The following is a 9405-nucleotide window of genomic DNA, read 5'->3' on the forward strand; positions in this document are numbered from 1 at the left end:
TGATTATGGCGTGGACAGGAGGGAGGATTGCCTCAGTTTTCTAAAATTGAACAGATTCTCCTTGTTGATAACCAAATTGTCTTTCTTTGCAAGAGACACACATCATATTACATTGAGCATTTGAGATCATATGAACTTTTACCAGGGAACTTGACTGTCCACCTTTTAAAAGAGCTCAATGACACATTGTCTCTCTCTGCATACAGAACAGATGGAAGACTGCTCTTAACACTAAAACGGTTCATATTATTACACTGAAATTTCAGTTCATTTAGGATAAATGGCTAATAACTTTGTTCAAAGATGATTCTTAATCACAGTCGAACTAACTTCATTTACTGTTTTTGTTTTTGTTACAGTACATTAATACATGTCAAGATATGGCTGCTCCGCAGAAATTCGTGCTCCGTGTAAGTGTTGCAACAGATGTTGCTATGAAGCTCATTCTAACCGAGCAACCACAATCAGTTGATGAGCTCAAGAATATAATGCAAGACAGGTTTAAGCCAAGGCTGGACTGTGACTTTACCCTTCAATACGAGAATCCTGACTTCAATGGACAGCTCAGTGTTCTCATGGACATTCAGGAGCTCCCTGAAAAAGGTGCACTGAAAGTGGTGAGATCTGAAAGCGATGTATCCTCCACTGGTAGCTCTGATACAGACATACTGCCACATGTGCCTTTAAGACAGCGTCAGAAGAATTGGCCAGATTGTTTCCCTGTGCCAACTTTTTCTTATGAAGTTGAGCATGTATGTGCTCAAGGAAATGTTGCCTTTGAAAGTTCTGGGAAGACACTGAAATTAACCAGAGCCCAAAAACACAATATCCTGGAAAACATGGCTGAAACAATGTACAACTTCAAGCTATATCCACACGACAAGGAACTGGGTATGGCTATTAAAGCTCTAATAGCTGCTCATCTATGCGTCAGAGAACCAGGAAGTAAAAATGGATGGTATGGATGGAAGGTGGCCTTGAAATTTAAGATGGGGAATTATCGGACTAAAATGTCCAGATCTGGTTGCGTGGAGGTCACTGTCAATGCAGGCAAGAGGAGCCGTACCAACCCTGAAAATGATCATCCCCATTCCAACATCAAAAAAGCCAGAAGAGCTGAGGTGAATTACCTGCCCAACTTTCCCATGGGAGAGAATGAGGAAACTTTGGAGGAAATGAGAGTACAAAAGACTGAAAAGACTGAGAGAGATCAGATACTGATAGAAAAGCTCATGCACACAACCTTAGCCCTTCCCGGCAACACATCGTTCAAAGAAGTCCACAGGTGAGGGAATTCCTGGAGAACTGGCTGGCATTGCGAATGCAGTCACAGGTAAATACTGTATAGTTTGTTTTCATTACTAGTGATTAATAAAAGTAATTAATATTATACGTTTCAAGTTGAAAATGTTTGAGAGCTCCACATTGTTTTTACACCTAAATATACAGTGTATGTGTACAGGTTTTTGCAGTTCCACCGCATTACAAACGTGAATCTACGCAACCAGTTTTACTGTGAGCTTGAACGATACACACCAAAACTAGCTGCACTGTATCGACAGAAGTCTTCAAGGACTGGAAAGGGAGCAGAGGCACTGCAAGAGATGCTGAGAATTTTATGACTTGGAGGTAAGTTTGTTTGATTTGTTCCCATGGGGAAATTGTGATCATAATGTGTTGTCATTACAGATTACAAACATTGACTAAATTTGTGATTGTTTTGTGATACTTTGATTGTAGTCAATCATCCTGCTGAATCATAGATAATTTACTATTTTTAACATTACTGAAGCATTACATTGTTATACCACTGACATGGACTGGGTATGCTGACAAAATATTTCTGTAATATTTTTCGTCCCTCTCAATCTAGGAAGACCATGACATCAACATGTGACACACTCTGGCTCTTCGTGTACTTACGGTGTATCTCAGACAGGATGACACTGAATTCTACAAAACCTGTAATGTAAGTATGAATATTATGTGCAATGGTGCCACTCAGCTGAATATATTTGTAAAAATGAACAGAAAACCCTGCCATTGTCTGGGTTTTTTTGTTCACTGCATCTAAATGCAGTCCTCAAATTTGATATTTCATTTTTACATTGCCTTCTTTGTTTGTTTTTTTTCTGGGGTTTTAATATATTATTATAATAAGGAATAACATTTTTCTACAAACAAAGATTGTGTCACATCCCTCTGGAATTTTTTTTGTGTGTTGCAGGGTGAGGATGAGATGGATACCACCGACACACCAATAGCGCTCCTCTTGGTGGTTCCTGACTCCACTGATTCCATCGGCTTCAGCCCTGAGAGTATATCCATTGTGATAGAAGATGACGTTGTTGTGAGGGAGCTTCCCAGGTTGGCTGATGCATTTGTGGTGCTTCTTCACTCACACATTTACATTTATCCAGAAAGTGTTCATGTGTCTGGACGATAACAAGCCACTGAAACCATGCCTACTCTCTCTGGAAAATTATTTGTTAAAGGAATAAACTAACTGAGAAATGCATAGCTGCTGAATGGAGGCTTGCATAAATGTCATTCTTGTCAACAACATTGGGGCAACAGTGGCTCAGCGGTAAAGTGGGCGGTAGAGCGGGTCGTCCTATGATTTAAGATCAGCTGTTCGATTTCCGCTCCCGCCCCAAAAAAGTACCTCACCTCTGGAGCACTGTCGAGGCACCCTTGAGCAAGGTGCTGTCCCCTTTACAAATTGCTCATTTGAGGCGCACCAAGAAGGAGCTGCCTGCCACTCTACCTCCCCTGCATGCCTACAGGCCCCCTTGTGTGTGTGTGTGTGTGTGTGTGTGATACAGGGGCCTGTACTCACAAACATATATGTATGCATGCGTTTGAATCATTAGCTAGAGTGTGCATTCTTAATTTCCCTCCGGGGATCAAACCAGTATATAAATTTAAAAAAAAAAAAATTATTACAGCCATGTTGTTCAGAACATGTTGTTCTGTCTGAAATGTCTATATCAGACATATATAGACATATCTATATACTGTATGCCTGATATACTGCACACATACAAAATGTGGGCTTTTTCGAAGTTTGGAATGAGAGGCAGATTTTTTGTTAATTTGTTGTACTGCCTCCTTGACCTCAGTGATCAGTATGCCTGTATTGTTAATGGGAATTCAGTTTATGTATTTATATTTTCTTTGATTTATTGTATTTCATTCTGTTCTATTTGGTATGTTTTTCATTTTCCTCATTTGCACAATTTTACATTATTAAGCTGCTACTTTTATAAGATTTTTTATGAGAAAGTACAGTGCAGAGATGGGAAAGTTTGTTCATCCCCAATGATAGGCTGCTAAAATACTGTGACTGGTGTGTGTGTGTGTGTGTGTGTGTGTGTGTGTGTGTGTGTGTGTGTGTGTGTGTGTGTGTGTGTGTGTGTGTGTGTGTGTGTGTGTGTGTGTGTGTGTGTGTGTACCTGGTAGTACGTTCTGATGTGCCTGGTGAGAACGGTGAGGTTGTGAAGGCGAAGTGCGACATCATTGCTCACATTCTTGTTCAACCTCTGATTGGTTGGGCTGGGGTCACTATGGAGACAAACACACATAGCCTTTTTTTGGGACCGTTTAAAACAAAGATCATTACACACACACACACACACACACACAGTATAAGATAACTATTGTTTATTGATTTGTGTTCACATGTTCAGACTGACTTGCATGTGAACGAGGGGTTGGGGGGGGTTGTCTGGCTGACCTACTGCAATATCATGATTTCACTGTGATATTCACGTGTGTTCATCTCAAATGGAAACAATTCTAAATGTAAAGACCTTAAATTTGATGCATGACCTGTTTGCTGAAATCCAATCAGAACACAAGAATTACAATACATCACCGCTTTGAAATGGGATGTAATCACTGCTTAGAAGCAAGATGTAATAAGAAAAACAAGAACGAAGTTAGAAAGAAACCATTGATGACTTTGCTGCAGAGCGGGTGCCTGTTTAAAGGAACACCTATATGTGTTCTTACATCCTGAATCAAAGCAGTGATGTATTGTAATTGTCAATGTTTGTGTTTTCGTCCGTTCATTCATTTGTCCACTAAATATCTTCACAACTGTTGCAGATAGAAAGATGAAACAAAAAGCACATTACTCGGGCAGCAAAGGGGATGAAAATGACATGATGACCTTGACCTTGAGAAAACTACGTCAAGGTCAAATTTCAACTTTTGAACATTCAGGAACTGGATAAGATAGAAAAACAAGGGAGAATGCCAGTGTGAGTAAGTAGGTCAAAGCACAAGCTTTGATCTTTGACCAATGCAAGTTGGTCAGAGTAAAATTTTTAATTCAGGGGTGTCGCAGGATGTTGCAGTCTGTGACTACCTTGTTGTTATTTGTGAACCGTTCTGCTGTCATCAGCCTCTATCACAGCTGATTCCAGCTGATGGCTTCTAGAGCCTCCTGTCAGCTCTCAGTAATTGCTCTGCTTTAAACACTTTCAACTTTTAACTCGCCTTAACTCTAATTATCAGTAGCAGGCATCCTTGAAGATGTTTATCCTTTCCTATTCATAGTTAATAGATAGATAGATAGATAGATAGATAGATAGATAGATAGATAGATAGATAGATAGATAGATAGATAGATAGATAGATAGATAGATAGATAGATAGATAGATAGATAGATAGATAGATAGATAGATAGATAGATAGATAGATAGATAGATACTTTATTAATCCCGGAGGAAATTGCATATCAAAGTTTATTTCTTAGAATGAGTGTATTATCAGAATCTGTATTGTGTTTGAAAAGCTGACTGCTTCTCTTGACCGACTGATGCACCAACTGCCTCAGAGGGGTTTCCTCTGATATCCCCTCATCCTGACCTCCTTCTTCTAACCCACTTTCCTACAACCCCTGCCCACTCTTAATCACCCCCCCCCCACTTACCCCAGCCTACATTCAATGTTTGGAAAACAACAGACTGATTATCCAAAGCTATTTAAATCAATGCACTGGACTTGAAAGTTCTTGAAAATGTTTCGTCTCTCATCCAAGAGACTTCTTCAGTTCTGAAACGTCTTCAAGGACGTCTTCAAGAAAATCTTCAAGAACTTTCTTAAAGTCCAGTGGATTGATTTAAACAGTTTTGGACAACCATGACCTGGGCAACTGACAATCTACACAGACTGATTACTATTGTCTCTGAACACAAAAGCCACATAGGGACATGTGGTCTGACGGGCGACAGCGGCCCTTCTGGGTGATAGACGGTTCAGATCCCACATTAGCAGCTGTGGCTCATTCTCATGGCTCAGACTAGAATGGTTGTCTGATGTCTCTGGGCAGAATTAAGCATTTTAAATCAATTATTTCCATGAACAGAACAAAACAACAATGACTTCATGATGCTGACAAACACAGTTTATGTGCCGACTGCGGTTGTCTCATCTGCAGCAGCTTATCGGGGGTCTGCTGGCGCTTATTACAGCTTGGAAAAGGCGAGAGGCAGGGTGCACCCCAGACAAAACGCCAGCTCATTGCAGAGCTGATCCATAACCAGGCTATTTAAAATGCTGCTGGAGCAGCAAACAGCTAACTTTACCACTGAAAGTAGTCCTCAATAAAAACACATTTATAATTAATTTTATAAAAGTGCATTGAGCACTTCTTTATTGGTTTTACTTTATTAAGTTTATTTATGTGAGGTCTTACATACATTTATATTAGACTGCAGGAGGAGATAGGACACTTTGCACCAGATTCAGCTAACAGCTAAATTCAATTATAGAATCAAATGAAATGAGTAAAATCTGTATAAATCTGTATAAAGTTAAGCTGTTGAAGGCTCCTGTGAATATTCAGAGCAGAATTTGACAGCAGATAGTACTAAGTCGCTGAACTGTATTTCTTGGTCAAGACTTAACCGGTACATCTGGATGTGACGTTTACAACCTGAAACTAGAATCAGGATGTGGTCTCACTAACACACTTGACAGACACACAACGGAAACACAGGATTTACTCACTTGCCGCTCAAAGACCCAAGCCAAACACACAAGACACAAACTGATGTTACTGACTCACACACATAAAATAAGTCACTCTCTCTTTGCTTTCTGTTACTCACATGTGTGTCATAACTTTGTGCAGGAAGACTCCATCCACCAGCTCCATGAACATGCTGACCCGCTCCTCTGAGCCGATGTTGTCAGTTGAACCCAAAGGACCCAACATGCGCACCTAGAAAGAGAGAGAGAGCTCAGCCACATCACACCTGGAATACAATCTTTCCTTCAGATCTTCCTAAAACTGCAATCACAGTTTCTTCATCAGGTTAAAACAATTTGGTTTCTTCCAAAAGGTATGACAAAAACCCTGCTAGACCTTCCTTGAACAGCATTTCCTGCTCAAGCTGAGGGACAGTAACTCACAGGAAAGTTGAAACTTACAATAATCCTTTCAGAGAGCTACTTGTTTGATAAAAACAGACTTGAAGCATAGTACTGTGTTTTTGTACAAGACAAAGACAGTGGATGTTGTCCTTGATGTGGGATCTTGATGTGGTCAGTGTATTTGTATGTATGGACACAGATACACTGTGTCCATAGATGTTATATGTGAACTTTTCTTTAAGAGCTACGCATTAGAAAGCCATACACAGCACAAATACAGACAAGTGTAACCTTCAATTATCCAGAGGGTTTTTTCTGACAGGAAATCTCTCTTCTCGAGGAACATCATTTACTGCTGGAAGCTGCCCAGCACAGCCAGTCTGATATGCTGGACACCAAACGGAGTTGTTTGGAGTTAATGGAGCAGCCGAGGCCCGGCTAAAGCAAACCATCACTCTTTCATATTCCCAAATCCAGTCCTGAATTCGGCTCATCACCGTTCAGCTCATTTAGACCACCAAGTTTCTGGTCATAAAGGCCCATTGGTCAATCGTGGACAAAAAGTGGGAAACAGGAAGTGAGTGTGTGATGGTATAAGGTGAGTGGTAGTGGTCAGGAAGTGAAGTCACAGGGAAACTGGAAGTGCTGCAGGATTATAAAGACATTTGCTGTCATGTCAGGGCTGGCGGTTGACACTGGGCTGCAGCAAAATGGAGTGGGTTACACAAGGAACTCAGGATTCTCTATCAAAGTCACAAAAAAATATTTTTATCCTGGACGGTTTTCACATGTATTATTTTTATATAGTAAAATGACTTCAAAGAAAACCAGCATAACGTAAATGTAGTATTGTAATTGTTATTTCATTATCATCAGGATTATTATTAGTAGTACTCATTATTACTTTATTATTATTATTATTATTATTATTATTAGTAGTAGTAGTAGTAGTAGTAGTAGTAGTAGTAGTAGTAGTAGTAGTAGTAGTAGTAGTACTACTTCTTCTGTTGCCATAGTTAAAATTGGAAGGGCATGAAACACGTATGAAATGAAAACAAGCAGTGGATGAATAGCTGTCAAAGAACTTGGTTTGAAATACTGTAGAACTAATAGTTTTCTCGGCGTATTACTAAAAGCTTTTCCAGATCGGTGAAATCCACCTCATGCTGTTTTCCTGGATAAAGATGGTGATTGATTATGTATGTATGTATGTATGTATGTATGTATGTATGTATGTATGTATGTATGTATGTATTTATACATCTGCTCTGCCTACAACAGGACACATTCACTGAGTGTCTGATCAGAAGACATCTGGAACCCACGGAGAAGAAGATCCACTGAACTTTTTCTGTTTCGTGTTGACTTTGAGCTCTAAATGTGGAAAGTCTCGGTGACACCGGGCCTCTGTTAGAATGAGAGGCAAACAGAGGAACTGTGACGCTCGTTTTTACCCTAATAAACCAAATAAAACACACCGGAGTCCAGAGGGGCTAATCCTCACGCCCCGGGGGTGCGTGTGGCTTCGGGTCACTCACCCACAGCACCAGCGGGGACTCCATGAAAGTGGCCAGTAACTCGGACAGAGTCACGTCCATGTTGCTCCGTGGCTTCCGGGACCGCTTATCAATCACCAATCAATCATCAAACAGCCGTTCAGGCAATCGATATCCAGAGCAGCCTCGCGCTGGCTGTCCTCGCGGGGCAGAACAAAGCCCCCGCGAGGCATCGATCTCCCCGCACGAGCTCCCTCTCTCACCACTATTGTCTCGCGCTGTCCCGTCTCCACCAACACTCCAAAACTCAAAAGCTGTTTAAAGGTGACGAACAAATAAAATAAACACCCCACTAACGGTCAGTGATGCACAGCGTCAGTTCGCTGAGTTAACAGCGTGAATAATAACCGTATTTTCAGGCTGAAGGTAAAACGCTTGATCCAAACTTCGCAGGACAGTTGTTCGCGTTGCCAAGGATACACAACTCGAACCGTAAATCGGTAGGACCGCCGTAAAATAAGAAAAAAATCAGACAACGTGGAAAACCGTCATCTGGGCGGTAATTGAAATAAAAATTAAATAGATGTGTAGATTGTTCGCTACTCCATCCCCACTAAATCTATTACTCCGCTGTTCTCTCCATCAACCTGACCGGGAGACGGGGCACGGATCGACAGACTGACGGGAGTTCTGGCCAATCAGCTAACACACTTACGCCCTTTGGGATAAATCAGCCAATTGTAGTGCAGTGTTTTGGTCCGGCTCACATACTATGACGTCAGCGTCAAACTAACTACACCAGCCGAAGTTTTAGATGGAACAAGATAGTTACACCACCAGAGCAGACTTTTAGACTACAAACTGAATTTAGCGAGTTAACCACTTACCTTGGACCATTATTTTCAAATGTTACCATATTATTTTATTGCCTTGTCCTTAATTCTATAGTCTTAATTCACTGTTAATAATTTAAGAACCGCCTTTCTGTATGGCAACAGCGCTTCCCACTTCGTCACCATGGCGTCCAGTTGATAATTATTAAGAATTAATTTTTGCTATATTAATACCATATGATTAACCAATAATACAGCCTTATTTATTATGAAAACTTATTTTGTAAATTAATATCCTCTAAGAGGGGACATTTTCCTATGAGTCTGTTGATTGGTCGCTTTCAACAGGATTGCTCTGAACTACTGAACGGACTTGTGTGACGTCTTGAAGTCAAGCTCATCTACCTCTATAAACCAGGACACATAGATGGTGGTATTCCTCTTGCTGCCTGAGTATCTTTGGCTACTGTTCATACAGGTTGAAAAGGAACCGAAGATCAGCCCAGATCAGAAGGTGGCGGTGTGACACGACAAGCGCGCGAACGTGTAAATTACAGTATGTTGTATTTTTCTTAGTAATATCTACGTTTAAGACGTATCTTAATGAAGTAATGAAGAGAAACATCTTGTGAACGTGTTTCTGTGGCCCAGTCCGAGGAATGCAATGGGAAACTGAAGTGAGGGTGTTGCA

General features: G+C 40.7%; 1 protein-coding gene across 5 annotated transcripts in view; it reads right to left on the reverse strand.

Annotated features, from left to right (window-relative positions):
• Positions 1-8862, reverse strand: part of ccdc88c (coiled-coil domain containing 88C) — an 81852-nt gene extending 72990 nt beyond the window's left edge. For all 5 annotated transcript variants that reach the window (XR_011038503.1, XR_011038504.1, XM_068338030.1 and 2 more), the window contains exons 1-3: positions 7924-8862; positions 6121-6233; positions 3456-3564 (exon numbers count right to left, since the gene is read on the reverse strand). Coding sequence is in view for 3 of the 5 variants with exons in the window: in XM_068338030.1 (XP_068194131.1) it covers positions 3456-3564; positions 6121-6233; positions 7924-7983 (282 nt within the window). In the remaining 2 variants the exon portion in view is untranslated. The remainder of the gene's footprint in view (positions 1-3455; positions 3565-6120; positions 6234-7923) is intronic.
• Positions 8863-9405: the final 543 nt, after the last annotated feature.

Source organism: Antennarius striatus, chromosome 17 (genome assembly GCF_040054535.1).
Source record: "Antennarius striatus isolate MH-2024 chromosome 17, ASM4005453v1, whole genome shotgun sequence".
NCBI lineage: Eukaryota > Metazoa > Chordata > Actinopteri > Lophiiformes > Antennariidae > Antennarius > Antennarius striatus.